The sequence below is a fragment of the Aspergillus fijiensis genome, assembly GCF_003184825.1.
Source record: "Aspergillus fijiensis CBS 313.89 unplaced genomic scaffold BO72scaffold_6, whole genome shotgun sequence".
Taxonomy (NCBI): domain Eukaryota; kingdom Fungi; phylum Ascomycota; class Eurotiomycetes; order Eurotiales; family Aspergillaceae; genus Aspergillus; species Aspergillus fijiensis.
Genome location: NW_024468982.1, coordinates 395,990 through 417,318, shown reverse-complemented (window position 1 = coordinate 417,318; position 21,329 = coordinate 395,990). Strand labels below are relative to the sequence as shown.

The following is a 21,329-nucleotide window of genomic DNA, read 5'->3' as shown; positions in this document are numbered from 1 at the left end:
TTTTGCCTTGGACGGACCTTCCAACTGCCGTGCAATATCTCTACTCCGACCTTGCGTTGGAATATCGCTCCCAGGCAGGTAGTAGAGACGAAGGGCGAGATCGTCCTCTTGCATCGCAGTGGGAAGAGGTGACTGGAAGGAAAAGTAAGGTGCTGTCGGATCGGCGTAGGCAAAGGGACTGGAATCCTGTCATGCTAGGTGCCTATCATCTAGGTATGCGTATGAGTTAGGGTCTAAGCCCGCTCTAGATATTGTGTTTCATATCATATGCATAATCTCGCTAGCTAGAAGGTTCTCACAGACGGCCCTCCGCTGCGGCGTGGCTGTCGGAAACACGCGAATTCGCCCTTTGCTTACTATCTTCATCGCGTGAGTAAGACCCGCATGACACTCACTCATCACCGACTGCCGACTCGTGCAACCTTCGTGCGTGATTCGACGGTCCAGTTCCACGTATATCTGGCCCCGGATGGCCGCGGCGAGGCCCAGTTACGGGCAGAGCCATTTTCGTTGGCTGGTGTGATTTGGGCCTGCTTCCTGTCTTCTCTGCATCCTCCATTTTTTGTCTTGCCGTTATACCCAGCTTTCGAGAAATGTCATTAGATCGTTGGTTAGCGGTGTCGATACCGTGCCCGTTGTATGTACCCCCCTCAGGAAGTGATGGACTCCGGGCATCCATCTATGGGGAGACGAAGGCTTTGGCCTTGGCTGGGAGCCTGGCTCCGGAGATCTATGTGCTTGGATGGGCTGTTTTGATGGCGAGGTACCAAGGCTCTGTGAGTCTCATACTGAACAGTCAACTACAGCCAAGCGATGGAAAGTCTCTTTCATTGGAAGTGGACTTGTCGCCGTCCGCCTCGATTGGAGTCGCTATTGACGCTATCGCTCGAGGAATACTCCCAATAGACGTCGTAAATCCCGAATCAGGCACTACAAGGGATACCAGCAGACCATCAACAAGCTTTCTCCTACCGTGGAAGCATCCACGCAAGCGGAGGAGTCGAGATCTCCCGTCACCTGCTAAGAACGACGTGCTCCAACTGCGACTGGAGCAGCAGAGGAAAGGATGCGCCTGCCGAGCCGTCTACGACGAGTCCAGATGCAATCCCCGTGATGCACAGCGAATTGTCCAGCAGTTTGTGCACGTTGCGCAGGAGCTGCGTAAGATCGGCCGGGATTCTACACTCCAGCAAGCTTTCACCCTCAGCTTGAACGACAAGCGTCAGCTGTTGAGATGGAACTCCTGCCCACCACCCCCAATTGACAGGTGCTTTCAGGATCTGTTCATGGCGCAGGTGCAATTAGACGGCGGACGAGCCGCTGTGTCAGCGTGGGACGGGGAGCTCACATATAAGCAACTCGATGAACTCTCCTCTCTGCTGGCGGCCGAGTTGCAGCAAGAGAAGGTGTTACCAGGGACGATTGTCCCGTTGCTCTTCGAAAAGTCCTACTGGATGACGGTCAGCATGCTGGCGGTAGTCAAGATCCGCGCCGTCGCGGTCTGTCTATGCAGCACCCACCCCGACGAGGCCATTGAAGCCATTCTCAAGCAAGCTTGCCCTCCTGTCATTATGGCTTCGGAAACGCAAGCGACACGGCTGCACCAGATGGGTCGTGATCGGGTCATTATCCCACAGTCCTGCACTTACCCTTCGACTTCTCCTTCCTCCCCGATTATATTTACCCCGGCGAATCCGGAAGATGTCGCTTTCATCGTCTTCACGTCCGGTAGTACGGGCACCCCGAAGGGCATTGTTCTTAGCCACCGCGCCATCAGCACCGCCGGCCATTATGTCGGTAAGCGCATGCAAGTCAGGCCCGACTCACGAGTTCTGCAGTTCTCTTCATACGCCTTCGACATGAGTATTATTGAGACGTGGCAGGCGTTGACCCGCGGCGCGTGTCTCTGCATCCCGTCGGAGACTCAACGTTTGAACTCGATGCCCGACTTCCTTCGAAGTCATGGAGTCACTTGGGCGTTCTTTACCCCCTCAACCCTAAGAAACTTTGAACCTGCGGACTTCCCATCCCTGAGGACCCTTGTGATCGGCGGCGAGAGCATCGGGCAGGACCTCGTCCGACGATGGGGCACTCATGTCCGAATATTCAACCTCTGGGGCCCGGCCGAAGTGGGCCCGTCCGGCGCAGGAGAGATTGTGCCTGCGACATGGATTCCAGGCACCATCGGAACCGCGGCCGGTTGTATTGCGTGGATCACGGCGCCCGATGACAGTGACTGTCTTGCACCCATTGGCACGGTTGGGGAGGTCGTGATGGAGGGCGCAGTCATCGCCGAGGGCTACCTCAATGACCCAGACCGCACCGCACAGGTTTTCATTGACCCTCCGAAGTGGCGGTCACAGTTCGATGATATTCCCATTCAAGGCCCCTTCTTCAAGACGGGCGATCTCTGCCACTTTAACGCCGACGGCACCTTCCGCTATCTCAGCCGCAAGGACACCTATGTGAAGATCAGGGGCCAGCGCGTCGACACCGATGCCGTTGAACTGCGCTTCCGCCAGCTGGAGCAAGGCGTTGAGATTGCCGTCGCAGCTGTGACCTTGAAGAGTGACCAGGGAGCTACGCTGGTAGCATTTGTCGCTAATAGTGCTGGCGCCGAGGTCGACTGGAGCGATAGGCGAAGTAGCCCTAAATTGGAGACGTTGCCTCCGTCTTGCGCGGCGCTGGCTCGTCGCTATCAGTCCACTCTCCGCCCACACCTGCCTCTCTACATGATCCCTTCGTTCATTATCCCGCTTAAGACCTTTCCTCGCACGGCAACTGACAAGGTGGACCGTAAACGGCTCTGTGGTCTGCTCGAGACCCTCACAACAGTCGAACTGACCACCTGGCTCAGTGCGCGGCCAACCTTGTGCCGGGACTCGGAGTCACGATCTGTTCTGACCGGGTCCGAGCAGCAGAACTCGCTAACTCAGGCAGTCGGAGCAGCCTTTGGGATCCCAGCCCCCTCAGTCAACCTCGACCTCAATTTCCTGCACATGGGAGGAGACTCAGTCACGGCGATACGGGTCGTTCGAACGCTGGCAAGGGAGAACTGGCAGCTCCGCGTGGAGTACCTCCTGGCTGGAGATACAACCCTACGCACGGTGGCTGATAAGCTCGAGCAGGACGATGCTGGACGGGTTCAACAATCGACCCCTCGACCTTACAGCCTTTTGGATAATAAGAGCATCCCCACACTACTTCCACTCGCGGCTGAGCAGTGTCAGATTACCGAGTCCTACATTGAGGATATATATCCGACAACCGCGCTCCAAGAGGGGCTTGTCGCAATTACTGAAACCAGTGGATCAGAAGCCTACACTGACCGGTTTCTCTTCACTTTGCCCCCCGACTCCGACGTCAACCAGGTCAGGAAGGCATGGGCGACTGTTGTGCAGACCACCACTATCCTCCGGACGCGCATTATGCAGGCGACGAATGGCCAAACTTACCAAGTTGTGTGCAAACCCGACTTGACTATCCCGTGGCAGTCCGCCGATTCCGTATCAGAATTCCTCCACCACGATCAGAGTCGACCAATGGGACTGGGCTCACCACTGATCCGCTTGGCCCTTATTCAGTCGTCTACTGACAGTTTCCTGGCGCTGACCCTACACCACGCGATATATGACGGTCCCACGTTGCACTTGTGCATTCAACGGGCAGAACAGGCCTACCGGGGGCAGCAATTGCCGCGCAGTGACTTCGTCCGCTTCATTCATCATCTCACCCAAACCGCCACGGACGTGGACACGGCTCGGACGTTCTGGCAAAAAGAAACACTGCATCTCAGCAGTGTACTGTTCCCCAAGCATCCCTCACCCGAGCATGCTCCCCGCGCCACCTGCGCAGTCCATCATGACAGCCCGCGTGCCGCTGCATCCAAGTCGTTGCCGCTGGCCAGTCCCACGGCCAAAGTGCGGCTGGCCTGGGCCCTTCTTCTCAGTCTGTACACCGGTTCAGAGGACGTTGTCTACGGTGCGGTGGTGGACGGACGCCGGGCTCCTTTGGCCGACATCGGGAGCATCGCAGGCCCAACCATAGCGACGTACCCAGTGCGTCTTCTCCTCCAGCGCGAGCAAACCGTCCACCAGGCTGTTTCCCACGTCCAGGACAAGATCCACGCCACTACCCCATTCGAGCAGACCGGCTTGCAGCAGATCCGCCAGATGGGCCCCGAGGCCGAAACGGCCTGTAAATTCCAGAATCTGCTCATCGTGCAGGCGGAAGACACCCTCGCGCCGTCGCCGATCTTCGGCCCTGTCGAGGAGCATCTGGGCGCGCTGAACAGTTTCCCGGGCTATCCCATGATCCTGCTGTGCACGCCGACCAAAGGTGCCTGGAAATTTGAAATGCTGGTGGACGAAGAGGTGCTAGCCCGCAACCAGGCGGAGCACATGCTGTTTCAGCTGGGACACCTCTTGCAGGAGTTGGATAATGTTCACAACCAGGATACGCCGCTGTCTCAGCTGAACCTGGTCTCCGCGCAGGATAACGCCATGCTCACGAAGTGGAACGGCTGCCCTCCCGTGCAGGCCTCAGCCTCGATTCCGGACCTGATCCAAGCCCAGGTTGGACAAAGTCCACGAGCGTGCGCCATCTCCGCCTGGGACGGGGACTTGACCTACCAGCAGGTCGAGGACTATAGCATCCGGCTCGCGCTGCAGCTTGACCCTCTCGTCCGCCGCAGTGGCGCGCAGTTCGTTCCGATCTTCTTCGAGCGGTCCAAATGGGTGCCCATCGCCATGCTGGCCGTCTCGATGGTCGGGGCGGCCTTTGCGCTGCTGGATCCCACTCATCCGCAGGAGCGCAACGCGCAGATCTGCGGCGCCGTCGGCGCCACCGTGGGATTGACCTCGCCCAGCCAGCTGAAACTGGCCGGGACGATCACCGACGCAGCGTGGATCGTCGTGGGCGACAAGAGCTTCCGCCCTCCCCCGCAGGCCAACGGGTATGGGTATCCAGCCCGACTGCCTTCGTTCCCTGCGCCGCACGACTTGCTGTACGCCGTCTTCACCTCCGGATCCACCGGAACCCCCAAGGGCGTGCTGATCGAGCATGGCGCGTACTGCTCGGCCATTGCCGCACAGCAGCCCAAGCTGGGCATCACGGCCCACTCCCGCGTCCTCCAGATCTCCTCCTATGCGTTCGACTCCTTCGCGGTGGAGATCCTGACCGTCCTCGCCAGCGGCGGATGCGTCTGCATCCCCTCCGACGAGGAGGTCGCGGGGGATCTGGGCGGGGCCGTGCAGCGGTTCCAGGCCAATTGGCTGTGCATCACTCCGTCGATGCTGCGGCTGCTCACGCCGGAGGCCGTGCCGTCGCTGCGCACGGTCGTCGCGGTGGGCGAGTCTATGCTCCCCGGCCAGATTGCCCAGTGGTGCGAGCGCGTGCATCTCCTGTGCGGCTACGGTCCCACCGAATGCTGTACGGGGGCGACGGCGCAGCGCATCACCGCCAGCAAGATGGACCCCCGGATCATCGGGACGGGCATGGGCTGCCTGCTGTGGGCGGTGCACCCGGACGACGTGAACACCCTGATGCCGGCCAACACTGTGGGCGAGCTGGTCCTGCAGGGTCCGATCGTCGGCCGAGGGTACCTGAACGACGCGGCCAAGACGGCGGAGTCGTTCCTCGACCCCCCGGCGTGGGCGGAGAAGTTCCACCCCCAGGGCGCGAGGATCTATCGCACCGGCGACCTGGTGCGTCTGAACCTGGACGGCACCTGCAGCTTCCTGGGGCGCAAGAACCAGCACACTAAGCTCCGCGGCCAGCGGCTGGATCTGGCCGACGTCGAGCGTCACCTCCTGCGCGCGTTTGGCCCGGAGGCCAACGGCATGGCGGCGGTCATCCGCCCGTCGGGCAGTGGGACGACCCCCTGTCTCGTCGCGTTCGTGCAAATGGCCGAGCTTCCCGGGTCCGGGTCAGAAGTCGTCAATGGAGGAGCATCGTCCCAGAATGCCCTCTTCAGGCAGCAGACCCCCGAGTTTCAGGCCCGAGCGCGCCACGCCCGCGACGAGCTCCGTCTCACCCTGCCGGCCATCATGGTGCCGGAACTGTACCTCCAGGCGCTGGACCTACCGCTCATGGTATCGGGTAAGGTGAATCGACGCCTGATCGAGAGTCAATGTGCCGAGCTGGGCGCGCGAGATCTGCATGCGCTGGGATCGCTGGAGCGCACCGATGGGCATGCCGCGGAGGAGCTGCTGCGTGAACATCACGAGCCAGTCGCTTGGGCGATAAGCCAGCATATCGCCGGAATTATAACAAGGAAAACGGAGCGGGACGAGCTGGCCGCGTCAGTCGCGGGTCGCAATGTCGACCTGTCGCGCCTCAACCTGGACTCCATCGATCTCATGGCCTTGTCGCAATTCGTACACCGAGAGTATCAGCAGAGGCTTCCTATGGCGACGCTCTTTCGGAGTGGTCTCACCGTCCGTGAGGTCGCGGAGATGATTACGGACGGTCCGGAGAGGATCATTAATGGCGCCAATGGCGTCAATGGTGTCAACGGCTCAAGTGGCAGAGATGGCAGCAATGGTATTAATAGCATCACTGGCATAAGTGGCATGAATGGCACGAATGGCATGAATGGCATGAATGGCATAAGTGGCATGAATGGCATGAATGGCACCAACGGCATCAACGGCACAGATGGCACAGACGGGCTCAGTGATACCAATACCAGCGATGTTAGCAATGGAACGAACATCACCGACAGCACCAACAGCACTAATGAGACTCCATCCACGCCGTCGTGGTGGAGGAAAGTAGCCGCAGCGCTCCAAGAGGTGCGCGATTTACCCGGCACCGACGACTTGGCCACAGACCTCCCACGCGGCAAGACCGTCTTCCTGACCGGGGGGACGGGATACTTGGGAACGCACATCTTGCGGCAGCTGGTGCGGGACCATCGCGTTGCGACGGTCTATGTTCTGGTCCGGGCATCCAGCCCTCAAAGCGGGCTTGCACGGATCATCCAAGCCGCGCGCACGGCTCGCTGGTGGCAGGACGACTATCGCCGCGTCATCGAGGCATGGCCGGGAGACCTGGCTCAGTCGCGCCTGGGGCTGTCGGCAGCAAACTGGGGGGTGCTCTGTGGCGAAACCGTCGACGCCATCATCCACAACGGGGCCGTCGTCCACTGGGGGTATGACTACGAAGTCCTCGAGTCGGCCAACGTCGGGAGTACGCTGCAGCTGCTGCAGACGCTGAGACCTTCGTCGAAACCGGTCAGCTTCACCTATGTCTCTGCTCTGGTGTCCGGGGACGACGCCCAGTCGTCAGATTCAGACGCGCATACACCGCCGCCTGATATCCCGGACGGTTACACACGCACCAAGTATGCCTCCGAGCTGCTGATGACGGAGTTCGCACGCTCTCGCCCCTCCCATCGACTGAAGATCGTCCGTCCGGGATTCATCATCGGATCTGTGAACGACGGAGTGGCCAACGTAGACGACATGCTTTGGCGTGTCGTGGCTACTGCGATGACGACTGGGACCTACAACGCCAGCGAGCCGGATTCGTGGCTCTTTGTCTCGGCCGTGGACTGGGTCGCCAACCTGATCGTCTACGAAACGCTTCACGCGGCTCCAGCACCATCGTCGCCCGGGTCCACCGTGGCCCGCATCTCCATGACAGATGGCCTCTCCATGCGGGACTTCTGGCAAGCAGTGTCGCTCGGGCTAGGCCGGAAGCTCAAGCCCTGCCCCGTGTCGTCGGAGTGGATGGCAATGCTGGAGGAGCAGATCGATGTCGTTGGCGCCTCGCATCCCCTCCTGTCGGTGATGGACTTCCTACGCAGCACCGGCGGCTGCCTGGGAACGCCTCCAGCGTCCTCATCTTCCGAGGCGTCGCCACTCCCCGTGCCCACGGTCCAGGCAGCCTCGCTGACGAACATGATCTGTCAGGCGGTGGTGCGCAACGCCGAATACCTGGCCTCGCTGGAGGGGTTCGCTGCTGGAAGTGGCCTCCACTCGTCGGCGGTCTTCACCCGTCGGAATAAAATTGTTGTTAGTGGGGAGCAAAAGGCTGTCTGATCGCTGTCGAATGCTTCGCAATCTGTTTGGTTCTTGATATCTAGTATTTCGGGTTGATCTCTAATCAAGCGTGTATGTATATAAAAACAATCCATGAATTTGATCTTAATATCTGGTGCTTTTGGGCTGGTATCCGATTCAGCATGTGTAGAAGTAACGCATGGATACGATCTTAATCTACCGGATTTGATGATTAATCTCTATCTGGGCGCGTAGACAAAAATCCATTAATTCAATCTGTGAGCATTACGGCTATGAATGTGAACAAGACTGCTACCACTGATCCAGCCCTACTTTCTTGAGGATCAAGCCACCCCCACTACTATCGCCACCATTATCAACAACACCACCAACAACAACACCAAACTACCCAGTCCTACCCTAATAATAAAACACCGTCAACGCCGGTCCCTGCCTATCAAACTCCGACAACGCAATCCAAGCCTGCTTCCCTAGCGCCTGCCCAAGCTCGACATCGGGACTACCAGCCACCCACCAACGTCAGCAACCCATAAACAAGAAGGCTAAAAGCCAGAGCCAGAGGTGAACTCACTAGTATGAACGCAGGGAGTCCAGATACCCCGCCGCATGGGTTTCCCATCCCATCGCGGCGAAGAAGCGCACCACCGCCTCGCCGACCCCTTGCTCCGTCATCCCCACCACCGGCAAGGCGACCTGCGGGCGCACAAAGGGCGCCTCCTCGCAGAGCTTGAGGATCAGCATCATGGGAAACTCGGTGGGCCCGCGGACACCCTCGACGACGCCCAGGCTCTCCCAGAGGGTCTGGAGCGGGTGCGGTGTGGCGTCTGGTCGACCCCATGTCCAGAGGGCTTGGGCGGTGTCGAGGGTGATGTTGCTGTCGATGAGGAATAGCTTTGCGCTGTTGGTGTTTGGGGAGGTGCTGAGCTCGCTGGAGATGAAGAGGGGCTGGGTCGTGCTCGGCGACGCGGTGAGGTATTTCTCGGTGAGCTTGAGCGCGGGGCTGAGGGCTCCGTTGGCGTTTAGGCCCTGCAGGGCGTTGAGGAGCATGGTATGAACGTCGGCTTTGGTCGCCAGCGCCCGCAGCTGCGGCTGGAAGTAGAGCTCGGGGCGCACGGAGCCATCGATCAGGTCGAGGGCCAGGATGTTCTGCGTGCGCGAGGGGAGGGTCTGCAGTTTTGCCTGAAGCTCAGGGCTCTGCAGAAGCGTCGCCTGGTCTGCCTCCGAGGTCGTCAGGGCGTTCGACAGTGTCCGGTATCGGTCCAGTCCCACATCCACGCCCGGAAGCTTGCGAAGAGCGCTCAGCAGACCCGGGAGGGGGAGCAGGTTCAGCGGATCAGGCCCCGTGTCCCCCTCCCCGGCCAGATAGCTCGTCGGTTCAAAGGCAATCCGCAAAGAGGACCCTGAGGCGGTAAATGTGCGGTCAATCTCGAGCTTCCCTGCTCCAGAGAGGAGAGTGTTTCCCTTGTCGCCGACGGACGGCTCGGTGTAGATTCCTAGACATGGGATCAGCTGGTTGTGGAAGAGCGTGAGGTATTGGTATTGCGCGTCGACGGTGTAGTCGCAGTCCTGCAGGAAGCGGGTGAGAAGGGGGGCTTTGGTAGTCCACCAGGCGTGGTGGTCGCGGTTGGGATGGGTGAGGTACTGAGATAGGTGGGTGTAGGGGGTGGAGGTGGATGGAGGTGTGAACGGAGTGGGTGCTAGGGAGCCCATGGTGGTTGTTATGGATAAGGCTTAGGTGTTGGGAGAATTGATCTTGATTTTGCCGTCGATCGGATGTCTTGGAAGGTTTCTGGCGGGGGCAAGGTTTGATATATATCTGGTTACTGCAACGGATGATGTGGCAAAGGCACCATCAAGCAAGGGCATTCTAGCCGTGTATTGATTCAAACGCTGCTCTGCTATCCTGTGCCCTAATTCCGTGCATACTTCTGTTGGATTGAAGTCTAGATATCGGCTTTGCCAATTCTATCAACATGATCTCTACGCAGACCCAGTTCTCAACGCATGCGCCTTCTTAAACCACTCTTCGAATGTGATTAGTCCGCCCTGCTGACCCCTCGCCTCCAGCGCCGCATTCTTCAATTTGATCGAAGCAGTGTTATCACTCTCATGTTCGGCAAACCAGCGCCCACCGCACGCGTTCATCATCCAGAAGATGAGCCGGGTCTCATCCCGACATCTGGTCCCATTGGGCTGAATACTCGTCCACGAAGGCATCTCCTCGTACCGGGCTGGAATTCCAGTGGCTGGATATCACCATTAGCACGATACTCAGACGCATGGAAAATGGATGATGGGAATACCTTTCGCGTATGAAGCTGCAATATCAGACATGGTAATTTGCTGGCTGGTCACCTGCACGAGAACCCTATCATATTCGCTGGGGTTCAGGAAGATGCCGTGGATGATATCGCCGACATCGTCCTCCACGCTGACCCAGGGCATATCGCCTCTGCCGCCGTATGGGGGCGTGCTGAAGACGATGTCTCCCGTCTTCGGGTTGGGAGTCCATGGGAACCCGCCGAACGCGTCGGAGAAGGGTTCGTAGAAGAAGCATTCCATGAAGGATGCACAGAGGACGGGAGTGAAGGTCTTGAAGCTCTTTGCTCGGGCGTATTGTTCCACGTGGTATTTGGCTGAGAGAAGTTAGTGCAGTTCGTGGTTCGATCAGAGGTGTCAGGCAAGAGGAGGCGCTGTACTTTCAAATCCCTCTAGATGGATCCTGCCCTTGGTGGCATTGGTGATTGAAGGGCCGGAGCTGTACACGACGTGCGGAACTCCGGCTTCCTCTGCTGCGTCAATCACCGCGGCGCCGAGGTCATAGTCGCTGGGTCCGTCCAGCGATTTGAGGGCCTGTCGCGTTAGCGCATGGAAAGCAAATGGCCCGCTTCTGGTGCGCGACAGACTTACTTCGTCGTCTGAGTTCGTGTTGATGAATACACCCCAGCTACCCGCGAGGGCGGCGACCATCTGCTCACGATTGAAGCCATCCGCCTGGACGAGCGACGCGCCATCAGCCGCGATGGCCTTTGCTCTGTCGGACGACGGGTCTCTGGTGATGACCCTGACATGAAAGCGGCCGTCCTTGTGAGCCAGCAGGGATCTTGCGACACTACCACCCTGGTTCCCTGTCCCGCCGAAGATGGTGATTATCTTGTTCTGTTGGATGGTCATTGTTGATCTCGGTCTTTTACAGACTTCAAGCTGAGAAGACACAGCGGAGTTAACGTGCGAGGTAGCTAGAAATACTCGACCTGGGATACAGTAGCGCGAACCAAGCATTGCATTATTCTAGGCATGGCAGCGGGTGCACATCTATGCATGGGCAGCGACTTTGATCGGCACAGCATAAGATAATACTTGGTACCAGCGGCTGTATCAATGGAATGCTGTGGATGTGTGACGTGTCATTCCTCTGCGTGCTCCCTTGCTTCGACAATTACCTCACCCTTGGCGCCTGCAGGGCTCATATACTTGCTGCAAGGATCTGCACATCCGTGCATGTTCACCGACCTTTACCAGCAGAGCATGAACATCTCATTCCTCTGCGTGCTCCTTGCTCCGAAAATTGCTGCACCCTCCATCGATGACACGGCCTAGATCCCCTGTGAAGCTCCTATGCTTTATGCAAGATCCGAAGCAAGGTTGAAATGTTGGAAACTTCCTGCCTTTCCGTTGTACGCCACCTAGACAGAGGATGCTTCGCTGGGCACGATATTTGGGCAAATGATGCTCGCTAGCATCTCAAATTCTCGGACGCTGCGTGTCTAGACAAGAGGCAACCTGCATGGACCAAGATGATTCGTTTTGCTCTTCTCATACTGGCCGTATCAGCCGGCCTCAAAGGCTACTGGGGCACGCAAACGCAGTCAATGTGTCGATGCCGACCGGGCGAGGCATGCTGGCCCACGACCAGTGACTGGGAGAACCTCAACCATAGCATCGATGGGAATCTACAGACGCTGAGGCCGGCCGGCCATGTATGTTCTGGCGACCAATACTCGAAGGAAGCGTGCGAGGAGTACGTGAAGAACTTCCACAATGGCACCTGGCGCGTTTTGAATCCAGGTAGGTAGCTATTGTGCCGCAGGCTCAAGCGGGATGCAATCGCTGATTTCGGTACCCACAAACAGCGTCGCTCCAAGTGATCAATTGGGAGAATTGGCGAGCAGCAGAGGAAAGCTGTCACGTTGACGGTATCACAAATGCGACGTGCCAGCAGGGCAGGGTGCCAGTATACGCGGCTTCCGTGAAGACTGTGGAGCAGGTGCGAGGTGTCGTTCGCTTTGCTGCTGACCACAATCTTCGCCTCTCGGTGAGAAACACCGGGCATGATCTCGCTGGCCGCTCGACTTCCCCGGAATCGTTAATGGTCCATACAGCTGGACTCAAGGAGATTCGGTTCACCACGTCTTTCCGTACGACTTCGCCGCTGGGGTACGAGTCTGAAGACTATGGCCCTGCAGTGACGGTTGGGGCGGGCGTCATGACAGAGGATCTGTACGCATCAGCCGCAGAACATGGGTATAGCGTTGCTGGTGGGAGTTGCGGAACTGTTGGCATCGCTGGCGGTTGGATGGCAAGTGGTGGTTATGGAATACTCACACCGTCCAAGGGACTGGGCGTTGATAACGTTCTGGAGGTTGGAATGGTCACGGCAGCTGTAAGCCCCCTGTCCTACCTCCCTCTTGCAAGGCCTCGGTGGTTTGCTGACAAGACTCCAACAGGGCGCGTACGTGATTGCAAATGCGTATCAGAACAAAGACCTCTTCCAAGCCGTTCGAGGCGGCGGAGGAGGTACATTCGGAATCATCACCAGTGTGACGTTCCGAGTATTTCCTGATGTGCCGCTGGAGGTGGCCAGATTAACTGCCGTGGCCGAGGCAGGCCCAGGAGATGCATTTTGGTCAGGTGTCCAGGAGATCATGGGCACGATACCGCAATTGGGAGACCAAGGCATTGCAGTTCAGAGCTATGCCTTTCCGTTTGCTGAATCGGGGTCTCTCATCTCAGCGGAGATCTTTTCCATCAATCAAACCGAGACAAGCAGTATGTCTCCTGTCGATCGCCTCGTCGAGAGCTGGAAGAATGCTGGGCTCCAGGTCCAGCGCTCCCACGAGCACTTTGCGCAAATTTCTTCATACCACGCCAGTCGCAGCACCGAGGGCATGGCTGGGGTGGGCGTCATGGTGGGTTCGCGCCTCGTATCGCGAAGCTCGCTAAATGCCCCTGACCGTCTGTCCCGTGCGCTTTCCCAGTTGAAGTACAACCCCGGTGATATGATAAGTCTAGACGGAATGGCGCCTGGGCCCAGCGTGGAGCGAAAGAGCCATGCACCCCACTCCCTCCATCCAGCGTGGGACTCGGCCGCGATGATCCTCACCCTGGGCCGGGGTCTCCCGCTGGATCCGAATTGGGAGGCCTACGAGCAAGTCGAGGAAGAGCTGAAGCATACTCAGCTGCCCGCAATCGATTCACTGGAGAACGCCACCATTGCTGGGTATCTGGGTGTGCCCTTCCCGCATGAGGCTGACCATGCAGGCGTATTCTGGGGCGAGAAGTATGATGTGCTCCTTGCAACCAAGCGTCGCTGGGATCCAAATGATCTTTTTATTACCCGGCTAGGAGTAGGGAGTGAAGGATGGGATGACGAGGCTATGTGTCGCAAGCGGACGTCTACTGCGTGGGAAAAGGACCTGCAGATGTTGTGGGCTCGTTACAACGAACTTTTCGCATCGCTGTATTAGATTCTTCAATTGCCTCCAATCGACATTCTTTCAATGCATAGCCAAATAGCTCTGTTACAACACATAGCTGTCTAGATAAAGATGCATATACTCTGCCCGTGCGAGCTGGAATCAAATCACTTAGACCCTGTGTCCTTTGACTTCCTGCACCATTACGCATTGCTGTGGTCAACATGAGACCGGTATTCACGCAATGGTCAGTCTGGCAGCGCCCCTTACGTGAGACAGGTGGACTGGGTGACATGCACGGACTAAGTACAGCAGCGACAGGAGTGTTGTTGGCAACGCTAGGGCGAACGCAAGTGAGGATGCTCCTCGCAACTGTCGGTGTGCGTAGCCTGTGCAGCCTATCTGGCGGGAACCGGATATAAATGTTATTAATCGGCTTGGTGTAGGCTTGAGAGCAAGCAACCTTACTGTCACTGTTCCTCTGTACTGCCAAAACCATCACAATGACGGTCCCTAGCCAACCCGTGAGCCTGTGCAAACAGACAACCCTAACCTCTACACCCACCCCATATGAAATCCTCAGCAAGTACACCGTCTTCCCGGACGCCCACCAGAAGGCCTGGTGGGAGAAGACCGGGCAGCTGCTCAACAAAGTCCTGATCTCAGCGAACTACAACACCTCTCGCCAGTTCGAAGCCCTCACCTTCTACACTCAGGTCCTCATCCCTCACCTAGGCCCTTACCCATTCGCCTTCCGCAGCGCCATCACACGAAGCGGCCTCCCGCTCGAGTTCAGCGTCAACTACCAGCAAAAGGGCGGCGCGGAGCCCGTCGTCCGCATCGGATACGAGCCCGTCTCCGCGGAATCGGGGACGGAGAAGGACTTGTACAACCAGCTACCGGTGCTGGATCTGCTCAAGCGGCTCGAGGAAGTGCAGATCCCGGGCTTCGACGCCTCGCTGTTCCACCACTTCCTCGAGCACCATACCCTCTCCGCCGCGGACAAGGATGCGCTCACCAGGAACAAGATGGAAGGAAGCGACCTCACCTCGCAGAGCGCATTCGGGTTTGATCTCCGACCCCAGGCCGTCTCGGTGAAGGGGTACACCTTCCCCGGGTTTAAGTGCCACGCCAGTGGGCGGTCGTTTGGCAAGCTGTTCGCAGAGTCAATCCAGCCGATTGCCGATCGCATCGGGCACTTCCCCTCCTTTGACAAGGTGAACGAATACCTCGAAGAAACCAACGGCTACAGCCAGGTGGCCTTCTGGTCCTTCGACTGCGTCGACCCGGCCAAGTCGCGGTTGAAGCTGTACAGCTCCAGCAACGAGGTCGTCTGGTCGAAGATCGAAGAGATCTGGACCCTGGGCGGCCGCGCAGACACGTCCACCGTGAAGGAGGGACTCAAGTATCTGTCCCAGCTGTGGCAGCTGACCAAGGTGGAGGAGGGCCACCGCGCCTTCACGGGCGGGTTCGATGACGGCAAGGACTCCACGCCCACGCCTATGGTGTGGAACTACGAGATGAAGGCCGGCGAGGAGATCCCGGTAACGAAATTCTATTTCCCCATTCACGGGGAGAATGATGCAAAGATTGTGCGCGGGGTTGCGCAGTATCTCAGTGATATTGGGTTGGTCGAATATGGGGAAGGCTACGAAGAGACTGTGCGGGATTACTTGTGAGTTCGGCCCATAGGAAAGTTGTTTAAGACGATTACTGACATTAGGCAGCCCGGACAGGGATCTGGAGAAGACGGCGCGGTTGACGTCTTGGATCTCGTTTGCGTACACGGAGAAGACGGGGGTTTACCTTAGTGTTTACTATCATTCTTCAGACGATTATCCGTGGACTGAGGAGGAGGGTTCCGCGTAGCCAGTCAACTGTGGAGGGCTCATTTTCAGCTGTCTTTCATCTCCTCGGTTATGATTCAGTTCCGATAGTGACAGAACTTCCAATGGTGTCTTCAACGCAGATCCTAGCGTAGAGCACGTAGCATCGCCAGGAATGAAGGTGCAAGTACGAGAGATATGATACCACCTCCTTATGACGACCTCCAGCTCGTTCATACAATCTGTGAAGCCTGAATCGAGCATTGTGTGATTCAGCATGGTTTTTTCCGGCGGTAGGAAAGACGAACTATTTGTGCTTCTTTCCCAGGGACTCTTTATAGTCGATCAATGCAGGGTATGACCAACCCCCCGGGTAATAGTAGCCATTTATTTGACTCAGCTTTGCATGTGGTGATACAGGGTAGACTGCCGCTAGTGGTTGATATGGGAGTATAGGTGGGCTCGCCATGTATGTAGATGTGACGACCCCACCTTGAGTTGCAGCTGAGCTCTTTCCTGATTACCAGAAGACTAGGAGCGTTGATATCGCTGTAACGATGCCATTCAGTAGTTCCCTAAGTTGGAAAGGACAACAGAGAACTGTCGGTGCTTGCCACAGCTCAGCTACTGCTCGGGAATTGTGCCTTCATGGTGGCATTGTCACTGCTGGTTCCAGGTACATATAAGATATACCGAGACAAAAACGTCGAGGATAATGCACTTGCATGCCAGCTTGTGATTGTGCCGACTTTCGTCTAGTCATAGCTGGACCTTTCTTTCTGTGGTCCTGTCGTCATCTGTTACACACTACATGCAGATCGCAGCCTCATGTTCCAATTGTTACTAGGTATTCATAGCACACTATCCGACTCCGATGGGGTCTCAGATGCGTGGCAAAGTCACACTGGAAATCTGGTTCACTCAACCACTTTCTTTCCTGCCCTACAAGGTGCCTCGTGTACCATTCCGCATCCACGAGTTTGTATTGAACTACCTGCGACAAGCCTCGAAGATGAGCGCGCTTCTTGATGAGAGAGGCGTTATCATGAAGGGACAGCATACGAGACATGACTCTGGATAGAACCAAGTCGAAGCTAGTGGTTGTAATGGCTACTTTGCTAATCTACCATAATATTACACGGCGTACAGAGCAGATACAGACTGGACTGCCGGTCCCGCGATGAACTTGAGCCTTGGCCGCGCATTGCAACCCCCGGTATGCGTATCCCGTTGTGCCTGTTGCATACCCGGCTTCAACTGCGCTCCGACGGACAAGGTTGCTCGCCTGACCAGAGTTATGGCACCTGATCTGTAGTGGGCGCCTGCGCCCTGCGATTGGCCGGGGTCGCCGGCAGCAGGTGCCGCGGCGTATCTAGAAACATGTGAAGGTGGGAAGCCATGACCACCATGCCCAGGGAAATTGGCCGCACTTGATGCTGGGGTGGTTGAAGGACACCGGACAGATCGGCAATGAGCTCAGATGCTGCCATAGGGACCATGTCCCCATCAACCGTCATCATTCGAGGCCCATCTATCCCATCTGCCTCACTCGTCATCACTGTCGTAGGCGACCAGCGACTGTAATGAGGCGACCTGCTGAGGCTTGGCCGAAACCGACGCGCGAGCAGCCCCTAATGCGGCCAGAGTACTGCTGGAGAAGATGCCGCCCTGCGCGACTTGCGCCGGCGGAATTTCCTCCGGCTGGTGCTGGTCCTGCGGTTCCGGCAGTGCAAGCTGTTCATGCTGATCGTCTCCATTTCCCCGCAAACCCACGGCAAAGCGTACCTGGTCCGGCTCATCATAGCCCTCGAGGTCGTAGCTGGTTTTTTGTCTCTTCGCATGGGCATCCTTGCCTTCGATCTGGGCGATGAATTCCGCCGGCAGGGCGCGCCGAATAGCCTCCGCGGCTTGCTCTTCGATGCGGCGGGCTTCCCGCTTCTGAGCCAGTGGATTGGGATCCTGCGTGGCCCAGCGGACGTTCAGAATTTCGTTGTGGTCGAGACTCTGGTGGGCCATAGCCTCCTTGGCAAATTGTGCCATCGCTTCGGTTTTGTAGGTTACCTAGGACTGTTAGCTCGACGCAGGGTCCGAGGCGGATCGGCACGTACAAATGCAACACCACGACTAGTCAAGACTCTGATCCGATCAATCTCGCCCCATTCGGCGAAGTGACGCGAAACAACCTCCCTGTCGGACATCTGGTCAGCTTCCACCTAGAAGTGTATCCCAGCCCATCGCAGCGAAGCAGAAAATTATTTCGTCATTTCCCGATGATTGTCCGGTGTGTAAAGGGCATGGAGGGTTGCTTACTCGATGTCGTCACTGGAAGCACGTTAGTCATCTGCGCGCGAAGGCGACCGGGGGAATGAGATGAAGACCGTACCTGACATGGATTTTACCAACATAGATCGTCCGATTCTGCCGCAAGAAGCTACCAACACCGCCCATGTCATCTCGATAATCGTTGAACTTCTCGCGACCGAAAACGTCCATCTGAGGGGGGGTGATGTCATGAATCGTCGGTCGGCGGTGAAGGTATTCGCAGTCTTGACCACGGTGGCAAAGGCCTCGGGCCTAGGAACAACAAACGCAACAAGATTAGCACCTGTCTCTTCGCCGACGCAACGAGAATTATGGAAACTTACAAAGTGGAGACAAATGTGTGCGCCGGGCTGCGCGTCGGCCTTGGTGTAGCCGGAGTCGCGGGCAAGGTTGCACCGTGTCTTGGCCGCCTGTTGCGAAGAGTCCTCCCGATCGCCGCCGGCCCATTTGTTGTAGTAAATGTTGTAGGTTGTGCCGGATTGGGGCTGGAACTGGGCCTGAATCTCCTTGGCCTTGTCGGCTTCGACCTGGACGCGCGCGGGGCGTCGCTTCTTGCGAATGATGCGCTTCTTGACGACCGCGTCGGGCTGGGGAGTAGGCTCTGTTGGCGTGGTCTCTGCCACGCTGGGGGGCGTGGTCTCCGTCGTAGTGTCTGCCATGATGAAGGATTCGTAAGGATGGAGGTTGAGGTTGATTGTTGCGGCGACCGGCGACGGGATTGAACAAGCAACGAACGATAAGAGATTCCCGCCCGCGAGTAACGAGGGTCACGTGAGAGCTCAGCGCTCGGAGAAACGCGGCCCGTGTTTGATGCCTCACGGATCAGGCCTCGATTATCGGGATGCGCCCCCCTGCAGTGCTCTGGGAGAACCGGCGGTATAGGCATATAAGGTATACTCAATCCCCAAATCCCCTATCGCATTATAATGTCAATTTTGATGGGTGATTGGAACGTAGTGTGTGGCTTTAAACCTGATGGAGATCTCCGCGATGGAGCAGACCTACTCCACACATGGCCCAGAGGTTATCCTTTCTAATCGACGGTTTACTTAAAAGGCTCCACGACCTCTTTGCCCCACGAGTAAAACGAACCCGGCATCTGTGAAGCCGTCCAACATCGATAGGCGCGAGATGGAACTCTCCGACTGAGAAGAAACCATTGACTGGCGGGGAAGGGAAACATCTCATAACCCTCCGGTCCTCTTGTTCTTGGTTGCTTTTAGCTTGCCCTGCAATCTAACATCTTTCTGGAGACTTTCACAACATGGCACTTGCTTTGGAATCAATTGCCGCTTATCTCGCAGTATATTTAACCCTAAAGCTACCATCCCATCCCCTTCAAGTGAACCGTTACCCCCATCACAAAACCCCATCAACATACATCTATCACAACTGCCCAAGTAAAGCAATGTCTCCTGACAATAATAGCACAACAATGACCGATGCGCCCAAGGCCTGGAGGGACCTCCTTCAGGATCACTTCTTCGTCGACCTGTGGGTCCCCAAGAAGACCACATGCTGGGGGCCGGAGATACACTCTGCGCTCCAGGATGCCGTGAATGGCATGACTAGAGACTATATCTGGGGCATTGAGTCCAAAGCACCGTTCCCGGACCATGTTCTTGTGCGAGTCATCCTACCGGCAGGTTACCTAACCGAAAGCCCAGTTGACATCCTGACCCTGCTGAACGACCGTCTGGACCTCATGGATGATTGGCTGGAGCCCGACGAGCTACGTTGGACCCCTGAGACCTTGGTGGAGGGTGAGTTCGAGGTTCTCCGCGTTGAGGGGCTTCAGTTCTGGAAGTTGATGGAGAACCGGAGCGTGCTCTAGTTTTGGGGCTCCAGCCCCCAGCCTCCAGCCCCCATCGGCCACGGCTGGGTTTGATTCAATTCCAATGATGATATGAATTTTACAAATCTCACTTATTCCCTCGATCAAAGAATATGTAGTGAAGGAAGAAATGATCTGTACCCAGTACACGAACTATGAAAATTCCCGTCGGCTCTCCGACCTGTAAGCTTTTCTACCTATTTCGATCTAGACCGAGGTTATAGGTCTATTATGATGAGCTGCCAAAATATAGAAATAAATTTCGACAACACAACACAGCTCCTTAAGGGTGTATTTACGCAACTCTGTAAGGGACTGGTTATAGGACGGTTGAAGCATCTTTAAAAGCACCTTTGTTGACATTATTCCTTTTCCATTATTTACAAACACACGTGTATTGATCTGGATGTACGGCCTGGATCTGCCGCTGCGGGGGCGGGGGGCCTCGGATCGCCCAGGCCCCCAGACCCTCCTCCGCCATCCGGGGAAGCGCAAGTCATGTGACTACTCCTTGGAAGGACCGATCGTATTGTTTACCTAGTAGTACCTAACTACCTAGTCGTTAGGTAAGTGAACTGCCAGACTTTGCACAAAAAGCTCAATCATCGTTCGTCGCCATTACTCAGCCCCTCACAGAGTTGCAAACCCTACCTACTAGGTAACCTACCTGCTATTAGCACGGGCGCTTTCCACGTTGCAAACCAGACAAACCCAAATCCCTACGAGCTCGACGACCTCGCCTCAGGGCTCCTCCTCAACCTCCCCATCAGTGACAGGAACCCTTTCAGCATAGTGAAACCAGGTAACCCAGCGACTCCCAAAATGCCTTACTGTCGGCGCCGTCCCCGTATCCAGCACGAGCTTCGTCTCTAGCCCCGCCTCAGAAGCAGCAGCAGCAGCAGCAGGAGGAGGACTCACACACGCCGGCAAGTTCGCCGCCCACTCCAGAATGGTCGCGCGATCGCTCTTATCCTGAACGCGGAACTCGACTCGTCCGTCACGGGTGAAAAGGACCGGGTCCTCGTCGTCTGTGGCCGGCTCGGTGAAGAGCCGGACCGCTCCGTCGTAGCCGTCGTAGACCAGCCCGGCGTACCGCGGCACGAGGGGCCTCACGGCCCGCGCCCGCATCCCCCGGAACGTCGCCCCGAGCTCCCCCGCGGCTTTCTCCCAGTCCAGGGACTTCCCGGCGTCGAGCTCGTGGCACATATGGACAAAGAAACGGCCCGTGGCGGTCGAGGCGAGGGTATGCGCGAACTGTCGGACGGCGGCTTCTTGGCGCGAGGAGTAGAAGTCGGGGCGAAACATTTTGGGTCCTAGGGCGATGGGCCTGTGAGTCAGAGCCAGATACTTCAGGTCAAGGGGCGGGAGATGTTATCTGGGGAAGAGATGTAGGGTGAGATGATTGGGATGGTCGAGATGGGGCTCGATGTTGAGCGCTGGACACGCCCCTTTTATAGGGGTAGGGTTCGTTCAAATGCAACGAAAAAGGGAGCTGTCGCCTTTGTCGGGCAGCGAGTGCTTCTTTGGCGTATGACCACACAAAGGCAATGGTTTCGTGACAAAGTCGCTGTTTTATGTCTGCATACGCCCTCCTTTCAGCGCCGGCATTGGTATGCTCATAACA

The 21,329-nt window shown here is 57.1% G+C and overlaps 7 protein-coding genes across 7 annotated transcripts; 3 read left to right on the top strand and 4 right to left on the bottom strand.

Annotated features, from left to right (window-relative positions):
* Nucleotides 1-519: 519 nt before the first annotated feature.
* BO72DRAFT_421512 (acetyl-CoA synthetase-like protein) lies at nucleotides 520-8,118 on the top strand. The gene is made up of 2 exons (XM_040942766.1): nucleotides 520-6,468; nucleotides 6,658-8,118. Exons 1-2 carry the CDS (start codon nucleotides 594-596, stop codon nucleotides 8,043-8,045), a joined length of 7,263 nt encoding a protein of 2,420 aa, XP_040805178.1. The 5' UTR covers nucleotides 520-593; the 3' UTR covers nucleotides 8,046-8,118.
* Nucleotides 8,119-8,275: 157 nt separating this feature from the next.
* BO72DRAFT_421509 (aromatic prenyltransferase) lies at nucleotides 8,276-9,794 on the bottom strand. The gene is made up of 2 exons (XM_040942765.1): nucleotides 8,599-9,794; nucleotides 8,276-8,526 (listed from the first exon to the last, which is right to left on the bottom strand). The coding sequence occupies exons 1-2, from the start codon at nucleotides 9,735-9,737 to the stop codon at nucleotides 8,427-8,429; spliced, it is 1,239 nt and encodes a 412-aa protein (XP_040805177.1). The 5' UTR covers nucleotides 9,738-9,794; the 3' UTR covers nucleotides 8,276-8,426.
* Nucleotides 9,795-9,852: 58 nt separating this feature from the next.
* On the bottom strand, nucleotides 9,853-11,335 carry BO72DRAFT_444717 (NmrA/HSCARG family protein). The gene is made up of 4 exons (XM_040943879.1): nucleotides 10,938-11,335; nucleotides 10,727-10,880; nucleotides 10,331-10,663; nucleotides 9,853-10,273 (listed from the first exon to the last, which is right to left on the bottom strand). Exons 1-4 carry the CDS (start codon nucleotides 11,199-11,201, stop codon nucleotides 10,008-10,010), a joined length of 1,017 nt encoding a protein of 338 aa, XP_040805176.1. The 5' UTR covers nucleotides 11,202-11,335; the 3' UTR covers nucleotides 9,853-10,007.
* Nucleotides 11,336-11,899: 564 nt separating this feature from the next.
* BO72DRAFT_369585 (FAD-binding domain-containing protein) lies at nucleotides 11,900-13,774 on the top strand (the record flags this gene model as incomplete). The annotated part of the gene is made up of 3 exons (XM_040940924.1): nucleotides 11,900-12,095; nucleotides 12,161-12,690; nucleotides 12,755-13,774. The coding sequence occupies 3 exons, from the start codon at nucleotides 11,900-11,902 to the stop codon at nucleotides 13,772-13,774; spliced, it is 1,746 nt and encodes a 581-aa protein (XP_040805175.1).
* A 416-nt stretch (nucleotides 13,775-14,190) lies between these two features.
* Nucleotides 14,191-15,877, top strand: BO72DRAFT_421500 (DMATS type aromatic prenyltransferase). The gene is made up of 2 exons (XM_040942764.1): nucleotides 14,191-15,398; nucleotides 15,451-15,877. Exons 1-2 carry the CDS (start codon nucleotides 14,227-14,229, stop codon nucleotides 15,590-15,592), a joined length of 1,314 nt encoding a protein of 437 aa, XP_040805174.1. The 5' UTR covers nucleotides 14,191-14,226; the 3' UTR covers nucleotides 15,593-15,877.
* A 761-nt stretch (nucleotides 15,878-16,638) lies between these two features.
* On the bottom strand, nucleotides 16,639-18,538 carry cwc2 (active spliceosome conformation promoter CWC2). Its single transcript, XM_040943878.1, has 5 exons — nucleotides 18,195-18,538; nucleotides 17,933-18,123; nucleotides 17,860-17,871; nucleotides 17,658-17,736; nucleotides 16,639-17,610 (listed from the first exon to the last, which is right to left on the bottom strand). The coding sequence occupies exons 1-5, from the start codon at nucleotides 18,528-18,530 to the stop codon at nucleotides 17,095-17,097; spliced, it is 1,134 nt and encodes a 377-aa protein (XP_040805173.1). The 5' UTR covers nucleotides 18,531-18,538; the 3' UTR covers nucleotides 16,639-17,094.
* Nucleotides 18,539-20,446: 1,908 nt separating this feature from the next.
* BO72DRAFT_483330 (uncharacterized protein) lies at nucleotides 20,447-21,010 on the bottom strand (the record flags this gene model as incomplete). Its single annotated transcript, XM_040947793.1, has 1 exon — nucleotides 20,447-21,010. One exon carries the CDS (start codon nucleotides 21,008-21,010, stop codon nucleotides 20,447-20,449), a length of 564 nt encoding a protein of 187 aa, XP_040805172.1.
* Nucleotides 21,011-21,329: the final 319 nt, after the last annotated feature.